The sequence below is a fragment of the Corvus cornix genome, chromosome 2, assembly GCF_000738735.6.
Source record: "Corvus cornix cornix isolate S_Up_H32 chromosome 2, ASM73873v5, whole genome shotgun sequence".
NCBI lineage: Eukaryota > Metazoa > Chordata > Aves > Passeriformes > Corvidae > Corvus > Corvus cornix.
The window spans coordinates 34,293,190-34,314,063 of record NC_046333.1 but is presented as its reverse complement, the minus strand read 5'-3'; the positions used below and the strand labels follow the sequence as shown (position 1 = coordinate 34,314,063).

The following is a 20,874-nucleotide window of genomic DNA, read 5'->3' as shown; positions in this document are numbered from 1 at the left end:
GTTCTTGGGTTTCTGAAGTTTTATAAGATTTCTCATTATCAAAGCAGAATTGCTCTCTGAAACAGAACAGTAGAACAGGAAGAAGTTTGAAATATGTGTGTGTCCCTTTTATTTGCCTATAAAGGAACAAAATGTTCAGAAAATGCAGGTAGTGTCATTTCCACATACCTTCTGTGCCTGAAAATCTTAACAGTGACAAAAAAGTGTATGGGTCAGTGAAAGGAGTTTTAGGGTGATGGAGTAGAAGATTGGGAAAGTCTTTTATCTGTAGGGGAACGCAAGTTCAGATTTCCTGCATTTCAGAGTTGTTAGCTTGAGACAGAAGCTGATTTTCAACTCAGGCAAAGAACAGTTTAGTTCAGTTGTGTGTCAAAATAAGGGAATTGGTACACTCATAAATGAGCAAATGATAGGCTTGATTTGACATGTTTAGTCTTGGTATAATGTTGTGATCTGTCAGAATGCATGTAGTAAACATTCCGATATTTATTTACTAAACTTCATCAACAACTGTTTCCAACAGTGACACAAAATACCTGTTCCAGGCATCTGTATTTGTCTAAGTTCAACTTCTAAATGTTTGTGTGCAGTCTCTAAGATAGCAGGGTCCTGATTTCTACTGCCTGAATGCATGGCTCTTAGAGTTCCTATGTTATCCAGTCATGAAAGATACTTTCTGTTTCAGAAAGGATATTCATATTTAATATTAAGTACCTAATGCTAGTGTGACAACCATTTTCCTTTTATGCATTTTACTTTGTTTATTCAAAACTAGTTTGCTAAAATTACCCTTACATACTTGACCCTGAATGGATCATCCTGTCTCTTATTTGAATCTTGTCATTGACTCTGCATATATTTTTTTCTCTTTATTACATTTAGGGTTCAACCTACTCTTATCAAAGTGAAATCTCAGCTTTAGTTTCTGTTTTACTTTTGCTTCTGTTCACACTTACATCCCAGTCAATCCTTTCACCTTTCTTCTCTGATTTGTCCCTTGGATTTGCCCCTCCCTTCCTTCAGATCCTCCCTAGTCTTAGAACTGATAACCATTCCCATATCCAAACTAATTTTTGATGTGTTTTATAATATTTCTTCTCTGATTTGGTCTGGATTATGTTGCTTGGACAAGGTCATTCACTGAAACTAGACAGTGAAGTAAGAAACTGTGCAAGCCTCCTTTTTAGTCTTCCTGAGAGTGGAACCATTGAAAAATCATTCAGAAACTTGGCTTCTGTCCATTTCTGTTCACAAATGGCATGTAAATATAAAATACACAATTATATGCAATTTTAGTATTAACTTCATATAATGTCAAAAAAAAAAAATACAGGCAATACACTTGCATGGATAAATGAATATATACATACTTGCTGTATCTGGCTTTTAAAAGGTGCATAACCCTCTCATTTTATAGAGTGGCACATGGAGAATATATTTGAATTAGAAATAGTGAAGGAGTTTACAGAGGATAATTTTCTGTATCTTTGATGTGCAAGGTACTGTGTAAGCAAGATTTTTAATAAATGACATCTTGCCAGAAAGCTGTATAGTACACATTTCCCTCTTCCGTATGGACTTCTTCCTTTATGAGGGAGCAAGATATAAGTCTGAGGGCTTTGGTTCTGAACAAATGAGAAATTTTAATAATAAAAGAAATCTTTAAAAAATAATTGCCAATATATAAGATAAGGCAGTATGTTCTATAATGTATATTCTTAGCCAGAACCATTCCTCGATAGTGACTTTGGAGGAGAAAGGAGAATTTTGAGGAGAGGAGAATAAAATCACAACTGTTTTTTTCAGAAAGTATAGTACAGCCTATACTATCACAGGGTCAGTTTGAATCATATATATTGTCATTTTTATTTCTTTAGACATCAGTTTTTTACTGGCAGAACTGCCTATAGGATAAGAGTAATTCTCTGAATCATATACATTATCACTTTAATTTCTTCTTTAGATATCAATTCTCCAGTTTACTGCCAGAATTTAAAAAAAAAATTCACGAAAAATATTTAGAAGTTTCATTTCAACATATTTACTCTTCTCTCTGAAGGCTTTATATTGCAAATTGTTGCCAAACTAAGACTTAATTCTTAGAATCATGAATGCTTTGGAGGATACAGCTTTACTTCATTATTTGTAGTTTCTTTTTATTCTGTCTTCTTAGATTAAAGGAAGAAGTGTACCTAAAACTTGATCTAGGAATTTTGTGGAATGCAGTGTTACTTCCTAAATCCTTCAGCTTTAATGTTTATTTATCAGTATTATGCTGCTATTCAAGTACATGTATCTATATATAGTATAATATAAGATCATAGAATCATAGAATGTCCTGAGTTGAATGGGACCCACAAAGATCATTAAGTCCAACTCCCTGCCCTGCACAGAACACCCTAAGAGTCACACCGTGTGCCCGAGAGTATTGTTCAAACTCTTGTTGAACTCTATCAGGCTTGGTGCTGTGACCACTTCCCTGGACAGCCTGTTCCAGTGCCCAACCACCCTCTGGGTGAAAAACCTTTTCCTAATATCCAACCTAAACCTCCCCTGACTCAGCTTCGTGCTGTTCCTCTCACTGGTCACCAGAGAGAAGAGATCAGTGGCTCCCCCTCCTTCCCCTCATGGGGAAGTTGCAGACTGCAATGAGGTCTCCCATCACTCCTCTTGTCCAGGCTGAACAGACCAAGTGGCCTCAGCCCCTCCTCATACGTCTTTCCCTCAAGGTCCTTCACCATCTTCATTGCCCTCCTTTGGACACTCCCTTAACAGCTTAATGTCTCTTTTGTATTTTAGCACTCAAAACTGCCCCCAGCACTCAAGGTGAGGCTGTCCCAGTGCAGAGCAGAGTGGGACAATCCCCTCCCTTGCCCGCTGGCGATGCTGTGCTTGATGCCCCCCAGGACACGCTTGGCCCTCCTGGCTGCCAGGGCACTGCTGACTCATGTTCAACTTGCCATCAACCAGGAGCCCCAGGCCCCTTCCCATGGTGCTGCTCTCCAGCATCTCATTCCCCAGTCTGTCCATACATCCAGGGTTGACCCAACCAGGTGCAGAATCTGGTACTTGCTCGTCTTAAATTTCATATGGTTGGTGATTGCCCAGACCTCTTAATTTGTGGAGGTCTCTCTGCAGGGCCTCTCTGCCTTCAGTGGGGTCAACAGCTCCTTGCACCTTAGTTTCATCAGTAAACCTACTTTAAAAAGATCATAAAATATTTTATCCTAACCTTTAATAAAATGAAGTTATGCTATTTTAGGTAGTATATTGGTTAGCGTAATGACTGTAACTTCAGTGCCTCCAAAATTTTTGGTGCACTGTTAAATTTATAGCAGTCAGTAAAAATATCCAGTAGATTCAGTTATTTCAAAAAAATGGAAGTAGACTTCTTTATGATGTTGATTTGCATTCCCCGCCCCCCCGCCCCCCCCCCCCGCGCCCCCCCCCCCAATTAAAATGGAAAGACTAGATTAAAAGGAGTTTTCTTTGAGTAGTTAGCAACTTTTTATCCTTCCGGTATTTGCATTTTCACTGAGGGCTCTTTTTCACTAAGCATCCCTGACTTCACTGGAAACAGGTATATCTGCAAGTGTTCAACATGACTGAAAATTAGGAGCTTTAAGTGTGCTTTATAAAACTAGTTGAAATCTAAACCCATTGAAAATAAAGTACTACTTTTTTTATACAGTTCTATTCGTAGTTTTAGATTTCATGCAGTTCATGATATGGACAGAGGGTTACTGATATATGGAACTGCTTTACTCATATCTTGAAGATCCATTTCTGTTCACTAAAATAGCTTATGTCCTGGTAACATCACCAGATGACTCCTTTAGTCTAGAGGCCAAATATTGGTTTAGATCAGGCTTCCCTTGCAGATAGCTAATTAAGCAGAAAATGGTACAAGGCTTGTTGCTTAGATAGTGCTCAGGAACAGATATCAGAGGAGCTGAAATGGAAGGTCTCAGGTGGCAGCAAATAGAATTACTTCAACAGCATCATTGAGTTTTTAGAGCACAGTGATAATACATGACCATTTTCTAGTCAAAGTAGCAGGACAGTCTGGAACAGGGCATAACCCATCAGTGGCTGAGAGGAAATAAAGCACATCTTTGGGACCAAATTTTGAAAAGAAAGGCTGTAATTGCATCTGGAAACTTGTTAACATTACTAACAGCTATTATCCACTGTATAATGCTTTGATTATCATTAATTAATGGGATTATAGTTAATTTATTAAGTGTTTATGGCTGCTTAAATTAGGAGTAGAGTCCCAGTTGGCATATCATCATATATGAGAGACTTAACTTGACTATTACGTTTCATTTACAGATTCTGTTGTTAAATGCATGTAGTCAATTTAATAAATCCATGTATTTTTACTGAACCCCCCCCCCCCCAAAAAGACTGAAATGCAGAAGTATAATTCACAGAAAAAGATTAAAACTGAACATTATTTATAAAAAGTTTTCGGAATTTTAATTTTAGTAAACATGTATGACTATTTGTATATTTAGGTCTTTAATAGGTCAAAATAATGCAATATTTTGCAGTAATCAAGATTGTAAAAAGATAGAAGCCTAAATGCTCTTTGGTTTTATGTCTGCAAATAAGAAGGAAGACCTTCTTATTTGCAGACATAAAACCAGTGGAGTTTTTATATAAGGAGTGTAACCAGTTTAGATGGAAATTGACTTTGATATTTCTGTTAAGCATTTTGACTAGAGCTGCAGTTCTTTGGGTCAACAGGAAGAATTACCATGAAAATGATGAATACAGCCTCTTTTTTTTTTTTTTTTTGATAGCATTATACTGGTTTCCAAATATTTCTACATCTAAAATCTCTGTTTTAGAATTACTAAGTCAGTAGAAGGAAAAGTGGATATTGAATATATTTTTATTGAAGTATAAGTTCTCCCCTTCTGCAAGGCTTTTGTACTACTTTCTGAAAGGTTTAATTATTGTTGTTCACAGTTGTTGGTGGCTCCAATTGTAAAGATAAATGTCAGAAATCTAAAGCTTAGTAGGCTAATATAGATTAGTTTATGAAAGAAATCAATTAGATATTATGATAAATTATTTGCAAAGCCAGACTATAAGGACAAATTGAATTATAAAAATCATATTAAAATTCATTCTTGTTGAATTCAAGATGCTATTTAAGACATTGTTGAAAGACACTACTTTTTTTGTAGTTTAAGACTGAGATGAGGTGAGGCAATGCACAGCCAAAATAACACCAGCAGTGTGAAAATTATGTGGTTAGTACTAAAAATATGAAGGATTTGGAATCCCATATGGAAATTTAGGACTTCTTGTAGTAAATGGGACCTAATAATTTATCTTAAGCATTGATCAGGATTGTCTGTTTCAGGAGAAAAGAAGGGAGTTATGAAATAACTTAATTTGCAAGAAGTCTTTTTCTGTATCCCAGGATTTGTTGACTCTTCTGAATAAAGAGGGTTTAATGTAATTTTTTTTTTCCTATTATAACTGTGTATGTCATAATTGTGCTATTCAGAGCATGGTGTAGTGATGAGTGTTGACACAAATTCATTCATTTATAAAGCACTGATAATGGAACACCTCTAACATAACAAAAGCTCTTCATTTTTAATGACTGCATTTAATTCGGGGTGATTATTTGGAGCTGAGAGGTTTTGTATTATACTTGTATTAAATTGTCTTTGCAGTAGGAGAAAAAGTGGGGGGAAGTAGGATCTGTAAACATAACTTTGTCACCAGGTGAGGTTTCTTGAAAAATTACTTTTGCAAGTATCAAAAAGAATGAAGAAACCACACCAAGACAATATGCACTGAATAAAATGTGGACATAGGTGGTAGTTTACAAAGAAATTAGAAACATTTGCAAATGAGTTTTCCTTTCCTGTCCTTCCTGTAGGAAGAGCGGGTAGTGAACCATTTAGCAGCAAAGATAATTGAAAATGTTTCTACTACTCGGTCATGCCATGCACAAGGATTTATTACAGGAGAAATTGGACCTGTCTTGTGGTACCTTTTCACACATTCTACAGGAGATTCTTTGAAGATAACTGCTGTTTCGGTAAGGAATTTCCTTTTGTGGTAGTGCAATTCTGTGGTGTTTAGTTTGAAAAACATTCTGAATTGAAATTTAAATATATTTGAGCATGTTTGCTGTATGTTTGTGCTTTTGTTTTTCAGACTACAATAAAATATATTTGAAAAATTTCTGAAATTGAAAAGTGCATTTATTGCACTTCAGTGCTTATGAATAGTTCTTGTAATTCGTCATTTTCCAGAAAATGTTTCCTTATGCTGGTAATAATGAGTTATGTTTGAAAAGTTTAACCTTTCAAAGACTCTTTTAAATTCTTGCAAAATTGAAATTTATCTTTTTGTATGATGTTTCAAATGAGAACTGTTTATTCTCTTTGTCAAAGACTTGTTTAGAAGACTTAGTTTAATTCATGTTACTTTTTATAAAATTGTCAGGGCCTAGTCTTTTCCCTGAATTTTTAAGGCAGTATAGAATGATAACAAGACAAACAGAGTGATGACATGCAAGCAGAAGTTTCAGAACAAAAAGATTTATGAGGTAGAAAATAATTAGCAGGACTGTGAGTTTAACCATAGCTCTTGGACTTTTGACAAGAGCATGTAGTGACAGGACAAAGGGGAATGGATTCAAACGATAAGAAAATAGGTTTAGATTAGATATTGGAAAAAAATTCTTCGTTGTGAGGGTGGTGAGGCACTGGCAGAGGTTGCCCAGAAAAGTTGTGGCTGCCCCATTTCCTGGCAGTGTTCAAGGCCAGGCTGGATGGAGTTCTAAGTAAACTGGTCTAGTGGAAGCTGTCTCTGCCCATAGCAGGAGAGTAGGAACTATATGACCTTTATGGTCCTTTCCAACCCAAACTTTTCTATGATTCTTGTTGAAAAAACAAAAGCATTATCCACCAATACAGGTAATATTTCAGAAGGGAAAAATATGTTGGCTTATTTTAAATTGTGATAAGTGGATGCTGATTTTCTGAGTAGAGTTCAGGCTCGCAAATCAGTTTATTGTTGCTTTCCAAATGGAAAATGGTAGTGTCACTGCTGCAGCAGTATGCACATAGACACATAGAGCTGATAAAAGAGAGAGGAATAAAAATTTATTTGAAATGTAGCTGAAGAGGTAAATGGTATAATAAATTTATACTTTTTAAAAAGATATCTATTTATTGATTGTTCATCTCAGTGTGTATTTGTGGCAGAGTCTTGCCTGCAATATAAACTGCTCAAATTTTGGGAAAATGTCTTGACATTTTAGAACAGGAAACCTATTCAGTAAAATAAGTGTTGTAGAAACCTTTGCTCTGTAGCATCTGAAATTCTTGGCAAAAAACAGTCTTAGAACTTTCATGGGCAGAGAATGATCTGTCTCTAAATATGTAAAGTATATGTGTGAGTCTGGCTATTAGGCTGCTTTATCAGAAAGGGTCTTTTTGTGACTTTACCCATCTGATCTATGAGTTTTATGCTTACATCACGACTGCATATATGGGAAAAGACTGGAGGTAAGAGTTATGATTTCCTTTACTTACTGAGTTTTTAAAGTACCCTGCTTGATCCTCTCTCCTATCACTACTTTTGATATAAGGGTTGTTTTGTATCAAGTGCTTTCTGTTCTAGTCAATCATTAGACTGGGCAGTTGTTATTTGTTTGCTACTAGGTCATAGTATTTTATGGCTTTTTACCTCTTTCAACACATGCTGAAATTTCCCTCTTGTTTCTCTGCTATCTGCATGGAGAACTTTGCTTCCATCATTCACCATTCCCTTGATTCCTACAGCTGACTTCCAGGGCCTGCTCCACAGGGGCCAGTTGGCCAGTTATGCCTGTCTTGTGTACTGCAGTAAGCAGCATATCCTGGAGAAACTGTCTGTCTCAATTGCATTCAGACACTGAGCTAAGAAAGATCACCAGAGGAAGTGTCAGTGGGCTTTTTTCTTGGCTTTTTTTCTTTTCCCCTCCTGAAAACTCAGTTTCTTCTTGGAAAGTACAGTAAGCTTGAGGTGGCCAAGAACTTTTTCTGCTTAGTAATATGCAGAAATTATACTTCTGATTGTCAAGAATAAACTTGTCATCAGTGTAAATTCATTATGGCTTTCTGTGGCAGTGGGCTCAGAGGTTACTGTCATCAATGCCATGTGGTTTGCACGCTTTGTCCTTGGATGAGTGTCTACTGATGATGAGAAGAGTGGGTTGTTGTTTGTCCCTCTGTATCCTCTGCCTCTTTTGAGAACCCAGATCACTGGATCCTCCCAAGGCTGCAAGGTTCAGGTGAACCACTTTGTCAGTGTTTATATGAAGTGCATTGAACAAGGAAGCTTCTAAAGTAGGATGCACTAAGGTGGTACTTTAATTCTTTTGCTGCTCTGTAGTGAAACACTAAAGTAACAAGTAGGTAAACTTATTGCTCAATGCCTGATATAAATTATGGTTATCTACTAATACTGCTGCAGCATTTGGAGGTATGATCTTAACTTCATTTGGTAACAATCAATTGATCTTGAAATCCAGTGCAGGCAGATATTTTCCCAGCTAAAGTTTATGGAGATTTTAGTGGCATGCTAATTAAAAAAATAAAATACTAATGTATTCTCCAGCTATAGTGTACTGTATGATTTCTACATTTATTAAATCGTTGCTACAGATATGTAGCCATTTTTATCCTGCATGACCACATAAATTGACATCATCAGTGTCCTATTTCATTTTATTATGCAGTCATTCCTGTCTTGTTTGAATGTATCCTGAAGAATTTCTTCTTAACTGACATCTCTATTCGAATATAAAAATACATTTCTGTTAAGAAATACATCTGTCATATCTTTACTTAGAGTTAGCAGTCTGCCTGCAAAGTGTATCAACAATAGGGGGCTATGGAATTTTGCTTAGGATTATTCAATCAATAATAAAAATATATCAAGAAGATTCTCTGTCTTCAGTCTCTGGAGTCAAGAAATGACACTTTACCTTGTCCTGCCTGTCAAAGGTGGCAAACGTGGACTGTGTCTCAGTATTTTTTTCTCACTTTGGAGTCTAACATGCCTCAGGTAAATATCACAGATTTTGCCTGTAGGAAAGCTGTGTCTTTTTATCATTTTGCAAGACTCAGAAAAAAAAAAAATCTGTAAGATGTCAAAGTGATATTCTGACAAGCTCAGCAGCAGGAAGCATATTTTCTTTCCAGTATACTGAAAGTTTTTTTAATTAAAAAAAAAAAAAACCTTAAAATTTTGTTTCTAGGAGATGATTTTTTCTGCTGGAAGTGAAGTAACAAAACATAAGCCACTTAAGTGGAAATTAATTTGGGAAAGCTCAGCACAGTCTTTTTGGGGATTTGGTTTCTTTTGCTATTTTCTTAAGTAATTGGTATTGAATAGTTTCTTTCAGAGACTTGTATATTGCAGATGCTTAAGTGCATTCATTCTCAAACTTGAGAGAGACGTGGAAGGGTGAATGTTACCCAATCACATGTGGCCTGTAGGACTAGAAGGATAGGGCAGAGATGATCATAGAATCCTGGAGAATCTCAAGTTGGAAGTGACCGATCAGAATCGTGAGGCAAAGGTTAGAGCTGCTGAGGGAAAAGCTGCTGATTAAGGCTGTGCAGAGAGCAGGGATGGAGAAGCCAATTCCAGGAGAGGCTCTGCTGAAGCCTTACTCTCACTAAGAACATTCCATGTTCCTGTCTGGAGAAGATGGTAAGAGCTCTACTCTTACCTCTTTCATCATCCATTTCCAATTCCTGCTCCACCACTTTTTGACCTGTATCCATCTGTTCTCTCCAGATATTGGATCTGCTGAAGTGATTTAGAATGCTTTGTCCTCTATCCGCCATTTGAATTCTACTGCTTTGCTGAAGTGTTAGGTTCATTAATACAGCAGAGTGTTCTGTGATATACAAACTAATGGGAATTTAAAGCTTCTCCTCTTGGCTGTTGGTCAGCTGGAGCTTTGCTGCTGCTGCCGAAGCTGCAGTGTGATCCTATAAGACAGTCAGGTCTTTCCTATGAGATCTGCCTGGAAGTCATCTGGTGGCCTGTTGACTATGATCACCCTTTTTTGGCAAGGTCTGTAGCAGAGATCTGAGGCAGTGGGAAGTCTGCGCACACCATGTTAGCACACAAGTTAGCTCCATGTTGCTATGGCACAGCATGTCCCTGAGTCCCAGCAGTTCATTGGTAGTATGACCCTCAAGGATGTTTTTAGTGAATGCACATACCTCCTGCCCACTCATTTCGAAAACTCTGAATTGAGGTGAAGGGCTGGATTGTATCCTGGGAGAAATAGAGCATGCTGTACTAAGAAACTGAGATTGAGTGTCTGTGTTTTAAAAGAGGGGAAAAAAATAATAAAAGAAGAAAAGTAAAAGGCTGCAATCGATATGGTTCCTGGACCATAAAGGACAAGGAAGAACAGGAGCAGAGTAGATGAACAGCATCAATAAAATGTCTGTCAAGTTCCTGATTTACCATCTTTTATGCCTTTTTTCTTTTTTCTTGTTTTCTTTTCTAGTTTGTTTTGAGTAATGTTTCTAAGGGCACTGGTAAACTGGACAGTTTCTGGTGTTCTTACATGGAAAGCTTTTCTCTGGTGATAGTATTCTGTGTAATTGACTACACTTTCTCTTAAATGAGACCTTACTATTGAGTGCACACCAAGTAAACAGCAATTTCTAAATATATCTGGTCTGAAGAGAACAAAGAAATCATAAATATTACCTACGTTTCACAGAAGGGAGTCACCTTCAAAGTTTTTCCTGAAAACCAATTCAGATTTTCATGTGAATCCAGTATTTGACATAAGCTGTTCTTCTATGCTGAAAGTCTATTCAAGCCAAAGAAAAAGAAATTTTTAATGTTTAAAGAGTCTTATTTTCTTTATCTGCAGAGAACAAAAGCAGTTGTAGTATCTTGAAGGTTGCATTTTCACAGGTATCAAAAGGAAAAGCTGTGTTGATCTGGAGATGAAGCCACCCTGGAGGTTGTTTGGTAATGTTTGCTAGGAAATAGTTAAGTTAGTAGACACAGAACAGGTTTGTGCTCACTTCACTAGAGCATGGTCAGTATCTGCATTTTCTATTAAAATTGTTTTACTCACTGATACTTGCAAATCAACCATTTGGAGAATAGTTTGCATGTTTATTGTACTAACCACTGTTTCTTAATAAGTACCTAGATCTGAAGGAGTATCTAGAGCTAAAGATAGACTTTATACATTGAACTACTACATACCACATTTTTGTCCATGAGCAGGGAAAGAGAAGATGCCCACCTTTATGGGTGCCCATAATTTCTGTGGCATGTGCCATGTCTGTATTTTCTCTCCCTATACTCCTTTCTAGCACAGGGTTATCTGATGCTATTTATATTCTGTGCTTGACAAAAGACTCAAGCATGGATGGTGATGCTCCATCATTATTGTTCTCTAGAGGAAAAGAGTAATGTGACTTTTGATGTGGATGTTGGTGTACAAAATATTTGAATTTCACCTGCACAGTGTTTATGGTAATATATATTTAGAAGAATTCCAGGTCTCTAAAATAAGTGGTCTTTTCCTCTAATATTTGTCTTATGAATGAATATGTATGAATTCCTTATATTCCTAAACTGTTGAAAAACTCACCATGTGCTTTTATTTTCCATTATTTTTCTTGAGATAACAGTGCCATTATATATTTTTTTTCACTTTTGTAGGCTTTATGCAGAATTACTCGTTCCTCACCTAATGCTTTCCAGAGTGTCATTGAAAAAGTGGGATTAACAGCTGTACTAAATTCCTTGGCAAATGGAATATGCAAAATTCAGCAGTACATGCTCACGATGTTTTCAGCAATGCTGTCATGTGGGATTCATCTACAGAGGCTAATTCAAGAAAAGGTTTGAGTTCAGATTAATATTATTCACTGTAATGGAATTTAATTAAAGGAAAAGTTAAAGTTGACACTGCTAGTGGTTTTGGGTTTTCAAAATGCTTCTCAGTGACATTTGCATATCTGAGTAGCAGGAAATGAGGAATGTGTTTCTTTTGTATTTGTATTTGCTTAAAATCTGAATTATACAGTGTATCATTTTTTTCTCTGTCTCATGGATCTTTGAGAAATGGTAGTAATGGATCTATAAATTGTTCCTGTATCTAGGATTCAATCAATCATGAATACCCTAGCCTGACCATAATTGATAATGGGCCCTAAGGAAAATCAGTAAGGAATGAGCAAGGACAGCTATTTGACATAGCTCTTTTAGAATTCAAAAGAGAAAATAAGGAGTGTCCTGATTAAATCTGAAGCTGTACTTTATGCTCTCCTTAAAGGACCTTAGGTCAATTTGTAAGTGAAATATCTTGCAGAAATTAGCATTTTAATACCTTAGGTTTTTCTTTTTAGTGTCACTGAATAAAACTACTGGTTTTGATTTACGTCTAATATAATTTTTGGTAGAAGTGATTAAAAGCTTTCTACTTTGATCCCCAAATTATTTTGTATTTAGAGAAAAAGTGTTTATTTTTTGGCAGTATATCTGCATAGTTCATAAATGAAAGTAATAATCTCCCTCTGTTTGGAAAATATAAAAATCACAAAGAAAATAAGAACTCTAGCTCCTGTTTTCATCAGATACTCTGTTGTAATGTATGTTGTAACCTGACAATCATCTTGACTATAATAATCTGCTGGGTATTAGTTGACAGAGTTTTATTTCCCTTCATATTGTTTCAACAATTATATTTAAATTAAAAAATTATCCCACCCATGTGGCCTGAAATCACTCATTCTCTTCCAAAAATTCATTTCTGTACCCTGTCAGATTTGCCAGTGTGTTTTTGTGAGTGCATGTCAGCTGGCCTTAAGCTTTCAAGATCCCACAACAGCACTAAGAGGTGGCAAATTGTCCTGTAATGTTGCACTAACAGTGCACATTACTGTGAGTTGATGGTATATTCAGAGAAGCATGGTCAAAAATTATTCACTTTAACATTCAGCAAAAGAATGCAATGTGTAACAAGGCTATGGCTACAACATGATGTTGTCTGTGAAGAATTCCTGGGTTATATAGGACTTAACATTGCTAAAAGGACTCCCATACTGATACTGAATTTCTTACGGACAATTACTAGAAGAATTCCCTTTCTGATACTGCAGTTGTTATGAAAAATTCTAATCAAATTTTGCAGATTAGAAAATTGACATACAGACAAATATAGACACTCCTTTAACAGTATATATCAAACTGTCAAATGATAGAAGTGGGAATAGTACCCAAAGCTGTAAGTAAAAACTATTATACTGTAAAAACTGATAAAGTAGGTCTGGTTCTACTGCATGTGTCCACATTTGGTAACTGTACCTGCATTACAGCTCAGACAAACTTAAATATCATAGAATGTGGGCTGTTTTTTGGTTGGTTTTTTTGGAATGAGATTAGCTTAGTTGGTTAGAGCCCGGTGGTAATAACACCAAGGTTGTTGTTGCTTCAATCCCTGTGTGAGCCATTCACTTAGGAGTTGGACTTGATGATCCCTTCCAACTCAAAATGTTCTGTGATCTGGAAACGAGATTGTAGGATTTTGGAAGCTGAAACTAAATTCCTATTTTTCTTGAATAGAATCTAAAAATACAAACACACTTCTGTATTGAACTGCCAGCTGCTGTCACATTACAGAGAGTGATATTATTTTAGAGCTGAAAATTGAATTCAATAGTCTGTGCACTTTTAAATATTTCATGCTCATGATGCACAAGTCCACCTTAATGAGAGAAGGGAAAAGTGAGCAGTGTTGGCCTACAGATTATTTTGCATTCTGTAGAATTCTTGTGTAGCTCAGTTTAAGAGGCAGAAAGACCTCTCTGTCACACAGAAGGTAGTGACAAAGAAGTGACTATCTTTTTAATTCAGGTGCAAACAACATATTAAAAGATACTTAAAGATATAAATTCAAGATGGAGATAATTTAGCTTTGTATATGTTATCTGGAAACACCCTTAGCTTGTAAGACTTAGGACTGCCCTTGTTTTTTCGCTCTTCAAGAATAGCAATAAAAAGCAGTTATGAAACAAAAGCCAGAAATGCAGTTCTGTGATCATTGACACTAACACAAAATTCCAGAGAACTACAATAGCCAAAAGGGACTGGGTTGGTTTTGTCCCTCTCTGATACAGAGACTTTCCATTTTATTTTCTTGTTTTAGAAACTAAAATAGTTGAAATGATGCTTTTAAAATAAAGCATGGAAAAAGAAATCAAAATCAAGAATCTTTGACACATTATAGCAGTAGATTAAAAAACCCCCGCTGCTCATTACTTTCATCTGGCTGTCAAGATTCACCTTTGAATGAGTGAAAATCAGTCACAGCTTTTTGAAGGCAGCTGGGTTCTTCCAGAGGTCAGATAATGGGACAGGGTGTTTTTTATTTGTTTTTTTTTTAAAATTTTTTTTCCTCAACTAGTCATAAGTAAAATTATTCAAATACTTACAGCAATATGTTGTCACAACTGCATTGTAAATACATTATAAGCATTGTCCTCATATTTCAGTAACTGTTTTCAATTCTCTTTTACCTGAATGTGAACAGGTAACTACCACTGTAGATGATTTTGTCATTATCAGTATGAATTAATAAAAACATAAAAGTATCTTTAACGAAATCTTTATACTCTAAACTTATAATATGGAGGCATTTGCAAAGCATAGAAAGGGAGTTTGAAAATACCATGCAACAAATACAATGTGAAAATAACGATGCAACAAATGTTTGCTATTGTAATTTTTGTTCTTGTATAGTGAGATAGTGGTCTAGCTGTTTTCCTCTTGTGTAGCCAATTCAAAAACATAATTTCTTTTGTTTTAAACGTGCTTTGCAGTATTACTCAGTGTATCCAATATAAAGTCATAATCTTATTGCAGTGTGTTCACTTGAAATGAAAAGAATGTCCTTACCCTGCAGAGTCTCCATGGATACATCAAACATTTGCAGGGGAGGGAGGAACAGTATAACAGTGAAATTGTAAATAATGTATTTGGCAGTATTTGAGTGATTTTTGGCTTTTCTGATAGATACTAAGTCCTGCAGGTCTGCAAAGATGTGCTTGAGATTTTCTTTAGATAAACTGTTGCTGTTTTGCAGTCCTCAAACTGGCCAGAAAAGCAAATTCCAACAGGTCACATTTATTTCTTAAACCAGATTATTAGAGCATTCCCAGATTAAGTCTGATGTAACTAAGTTTAATTGTCTTAACTCATGTTAACCCCCACGTGTAGCATTGAAATATTCTTGCTTTCCAGAGTATGAGAACTAAAAATAGTCAGATGTGCTTTGGCTTGTAGTTGCATGTGTCTTTGTCATGATGTCTGTGCATGGTTTACCAAGTCCATTCATGTTAGCACAGTCAGTGTTGCATTATATATACTCTTTGACTGTGTCTGAGGTTTTATGGGATTTCTGAACATAAAAAATTTGTTGTTGTTGTTTTGAGTAATTTTACAAAAAAAAAAAACCTTGAAAAACCAAACCACACTTAATTAAAATTCAACCTTTGCATTTATTAGTTTGTAACTGAAGAACTTTACTGCTGCATTTTCATACTGGAGGAGCTGCAAGTCATGCTCTGTGAGCTGTTGAAATGTTTAAAGCAGTAAACTTTACATTTTTAAATCCCAAGACTGAGGAACCCTTCTGTTTATGAAATATATTGTTGAAATACAGGAAAACAGTTCTAGAATAACTAATAGCAGTTTGTTTTTCTGGGACTTCTGTAGTTACTGTCTGATAACTGCTTTTGAAGACAGGGTTAAAATGGTATCAGAGTAAAATCTGATGGTTTCTTGGCCAGCTCTTGCACTCCTGCTCTTTTTCCATTCTCCATAAAGATATGTAGTTAAATGTTGCAAAGGATGTCCTTAATACATTTTAGTCAGTGTTGGTTTGCAGTTATTCCTTCAGCAGATTGGGAATTTGTACAACAATAATAATAATGTGTGTTAAATGTGCATCACACAGGAGGATTTTTAACTTTGTACACAACTTGCATACACTACTCTTCTATATCCTGTAGTGTCACCCCCTTGAGAGTGCAGCTCAACTGTCTGAAGGCAGGTTCTGTTGATAAAGCCATTTGTGCTCAGTCTAATTCTTGCTAGAGCCAGTTGACACAGTTTGTAGATTATGGCTCAGTTTTTCATTCTGATTTTGTTTATCCTTTTTCTTTCTTTCCAAGTCCTAATTTTGTTTCTTCCTTGTAAAGATGTTTTTCACTTTCTGAACTCAAAATAAAATTAGTTTAGATAAGAACAATCAAAGAAGGTAGAAACAATTTTATCATCTATCTGGAGCATCTGGTGTATAATTTGGAGTTTGATGTAGGCAAGATTATGTCCAACTAAGGTGTAGTTTTTGATATTTGTGCATATAATGGAATGAATAGGTAAAAAATCATATTTGTGCTTAAATACCTATGTATTCTGAAAATAGATAACTTTCTTCTAAAGTAAATATATTAAAATATCCTATGTTTATCCTTAAGGTAAGCCATTTAAAAATTTAAGTTTTATCATCTTTTGTAGTTAATTTCATACCATTTTGGACATAGTATGTTAGATAGTGTTTACTTGTTACTCTACCACTTGTGAAGATGTTCAAAGCAGCTTTACACTGGGCCAGTCAGTCTTGGACAGAATTTATTTGCTAGTGTTTTATGGATTTTTTTTTTTCCTATGAGTGACATGAAAATGAGCAAATTTAAAGTGCATACAGTCTTACAGTACAGTGTGAGTAACCTTAACATATTTGTGTTTATTTACACCAAGGATTTTGTGACTACAGTTACTCGTCTACTTGAAAGTCCTTCAACTTTTATTCGAGCAAAAGCCTTTCTGGTCTTGCTACAAGTTTTAATTAATAACAGGGAGATGCTGCTCCTCAGTTGTCAAACAAGGTAAGGTGATAATGGAAGATAATCAAAGATATAATCTTTAAAGTTGTACCTGGAATACTTTAAAATGTGTGGTATTTTTGAGCCAGTGTTTTAGAAGTGAATTGTATTGTGTGTAATATGAGTCCTTTCACTCATGAAACTGTTTTGTCTGGGATCATCCGGTGACAGTTATTCACAAGGGGAAACCACTGTCTTACAGGGAGAATCTGTCTTTTAAAGTAACTTGTGGTCCCAGTGAATGTTTGCATTTTTGGGTAGGGCAAAAGATACACTGCAATAGTGAGTTGTTGCTATGGTGGGAAAGCAAAATAAAAGGTTCTGCCATGTACCTTCCTCATCTTGGGGTTTGGTATAGTCTATAGTCTCTTCAGGATAGTCACACTCAAGGTAAAATAGTATTTTTTGGCTATATGTGTTGGGAGAGTGATTTACATAATGACCAATAAATTCCTGTGACTTCTATATGAAGTATTTAATTTTTATATATTCTAGAATACTTTGCAAGAAATTACTGGATCACAATGTAATTGTTTTTTAAAATTTTGGGTCTTCTGTTGGGACAGAAACATTCCTGTATCAGAGAGGAGCAAATTAGACTGTGTTTGAATATGAATTGTCACCATGTTTCTAGGTGATCAGAGAAGTAAGATGAAAGAAATTTTAGTTGGGATTTATATCTTCTACTGTTTCGTATGAAGAAGAGTAAAATGAAGTGTAAACATAGTTTTTACAATATTGAAATAAAGCAGGTTTGGAACTGAAAGTAAGAAAGGATGAGGCTTGTAAGTAGCTACAAATCTAACTACATCTACAGAAAATATAATATTGTATCTTACGTTTGAGAAGAATTAGGATGTATACATTGGAGTTAAAGGAAGGGGCAGCTGAGTTATACCATGAAGCCACTGTGAGAGGACACCTTGTAGGGTACTAGAATTAGATATATTCCTTCACTCGCAAAGCTGTAGGTATCTCAATATTTGTAAAATCACACAGAACAGGTACTGAATCCCAGGGGGTTTTTTATGTGTATCTTTTTACACTTCCAGAAATGTTTTATGAGATTATGTGTTCTGGTTAGCGTAAAATGCCTCTAACGATTTGTGAATAACTTTTTAATAATGTGACCATTTTTAATAACTCATGCTATTCATGTGCTTGATATACTGCATAGGAGTCTCCTGTGTGTTTGGAGAAAGGTCTGACAGAAATCCTGCACAAACAGTTACTATTTGTTTATATATACCTAAGATATTATGTGAAGGAGAATAATAATTTTATCAACAATTTGGTTTATTTATAATGCTTTCCAACCAGCTATCTTTCTGAAGAGAATGTGTTGTGAATTTGGGATGTGATTTTGTGTTACGACTTTTGGCTTTATCCTGCTGTTTTACTGTGATGCTCCAGACACGGCTGATTAGAGACCAATACATAATGTAACATATTAGGTAAAACAGTAGGCAAGCCTTATAGCAGGTTTATTGAGTTGATAAAGTGTTTTTCTTAATTTGTTAAGTTTTCTTCATAATTGTTCTTTAGTGAACAGTATATCTCTTATTAGAATAGATCATCTGAAACCTTTCTCTAGCATCCAGAAAGTAAGATAGTTACAGAGAGGAGAAATGACTCACTAAATTGAGTTGAGACAGTTGAGACAGTTGAGACAGTTGCATTCATAATATCACTGTAAAACTCTGGAATAATCTTAAGCCCAACAGAGATACTGGATACTCGTTGAATTCCTGTTGGAGTATTTTAGTTAGATGTCTTCAGTTTTCTGACAGAAAAGTTTCTTCAAAATTAAGACTCATAAATTCTAAATTGCTAGTACAGGAAGCAGAAATCAGTTGGATAATGATTGAAAATATTTTATATACTCAGATTCTGTTTCTGAAGGTGTTTGATTTGAGAAATATAAAGAGCATGTGGTGAAATGTGCATAATTTCTGGTTAATGGTTTGTCTTCAGCAGCTGCAACTAATACCTGTAACAGGATTTATATTGCTTTAGATGATAAAATCTGTTTATGATAACTATAATCAATATAAGGCAATTTTTCAGTGTGCATCACTTAAAGGATGATGTAGATGATAAAACAATAATAACTGTTTCATGGCAACACTGCCCTGAAAAAGGCTTTTGTTTAGTTTAGTAATTATGCTGGTTTTGGCTGGGATAGTGTTAATTTTCTTCATGGCAACTACTGTGCAGCTGTTTGTGCTGAAAACAGCCCCCTGGGCCTCATGAGCATGGGGACTGCCTTGGGGCCAGCATCCCAAAGGCCTTGCTCTGGAGAGCAGTCCTGCCTTTAGACAGCAGCAAAGTTGGAGCAGGGTCTGGAGTGCAAGTCTTATGAGGAGGAGCTGAGAGAACTGAGGTTGTTTAGCCTGGAGGAAAGGAGGCTCAGGGGATACCTTATCACTCTTTATAACTACCTAAAAGAAGGCGGTAGTGAGGTGGGGGTCGGTCTTTTTTTTCCAAGTAACGAGCAATAGGACAAGAGGAAATGATCTTATGTTGTGTCATTGGAGATTGAGATTTAATATCAGGAAAAATTTTTTCACTGATAATTCAGACAGTAAAATCCTTTTCCCACTGGTAACCTTTGTGATATCTGTCCTTGGAAGTGGTTTTGGAGCTGAAAAAACTGCGGCATATGAGAAAAATAACAGTTTCATGATTATTCAGCTCATTGGGAGAGAAGGGCATGGGACAGGGAAAGGAGGGGAGAGAAAGTGAAATGGAAGGAGGAGTAGGGAAAGAGGAAGTGGAAGGGAAGGGTAATGGCAAGCTTATTTTAGCTGTGCTGGTGTTAGCAAAACAGATTTCCTTGTGTTTTTCTTCCAGTTTCTGCACAGGTACCAGGAAATAAAAGGCAGCAGAAGTAGGGACTTGCTGAAACCCCTTTTTATTGTGAGCAATAATGGTGCCTCTGGGCTGGGAACATGAGAAGTATCCTGTGTTACGAGTCTTGATTCCTTGAACGCAATCTTAAGACTACCTGCCTATTTGTTTTTACTGTTTACAGAATCTACTGGCTTTGGCCATGGTACCAGCAGTTGGCATTCTCTTTTGAGTATTTTTACACACAACCTCTCCATGCATCTCCCTCTTATGCCTATTGATTAGCTGAGTTTACAGAATCTGATTGCACGTTTCTTTTTGTACCTCTTTTCAAAAGTCTTTCCTTACTCGAAGAGTATGGAAACACCTTTATAATTCCAAATAATAGTGGAGAAGCAGCTGATCCCAACTGACCAAAGGGATATTCCATACCACATGGCCTCATGGGGGAAAGAAGAAAGGAAGGGCAGGGGGGGATGTTAGAAGTGATGGCACTTGTCTTCCCAAGTAACCACTACATGTGATAGAGCCCTTTGTTCATGGAAATGAACAGAATGCCTGTCTGCCCATGGGAAGTGGTGAATGAATTCCTTGTTTTGCTTTGCTTGTGCAGATTTTGACTTCTGTGGATGAAAAGTATTGATATGTAATAAGAGATGAAATTTTGAAGTGAATTCATTGTCCCACAACATTGAGACAATTCACCTGTTTCTCTTTTTTCCTACCTGTTCCGTGGTAGTCGATTACATACCTTTTGTTCTTCCACGTGTGAACAGCTAGAGTAGTTATGAAACCTTTTAGGCTGAAGTAGCACTTGTTACTTATACTATGCAAATTAGTTTCTTTTGCTAATCACACTGAGTTTTCTAGACTCCTTCTTTTCTCCTTGATTTGCAGAGGCAGGTTACTTGTTCTTCAGGGGAGGGATGCAACCTGAAGTTTTATTGAGACTTTTCATTTCACCCTTTTCTGAACTATCAATAATTTCCAATTAGTCTCACTGAATTGTTCTTTTTCTATCTAAATGGTTTCAGAGAATTTCCTAGGTAAACAGAGACTGACT

The 20,874-nt window shown here is 36.0% G+C and overlaps 1 protein-coding gene across 12 annotated transcripts in view; it reads left to right on the top strand.

Annotated features, from left to right (window-relative positions):
* ULK4 (unc-51 like kinase 4) overlaps positions 1-20,874 on the top strand; it is a 255,460-nt gene that overhangs the window by 40,617 nt on the left and 193,969 nt on the right. For all 12 annotated transcript variants that reach the window (XM_039570901.1, XM_039570876.1, XM_039570906.1 and 9 more), the window contains 3 exons: positions 5,906-6,067; positions 11,734-11,916; positions 16,837-16,964. In XM_039570901.1, coding sequence (XP_039426835.1) covers positions 5,906-6,067; positions 11,734-11,916; positions 16,837-16,964 — 473 coding nt within the window. The remainder of the gene's footprint in view (positions 1-5,905; positions 6,068-11,733; positions 11,917-16,836; positions 16,965-20,874) is intronic.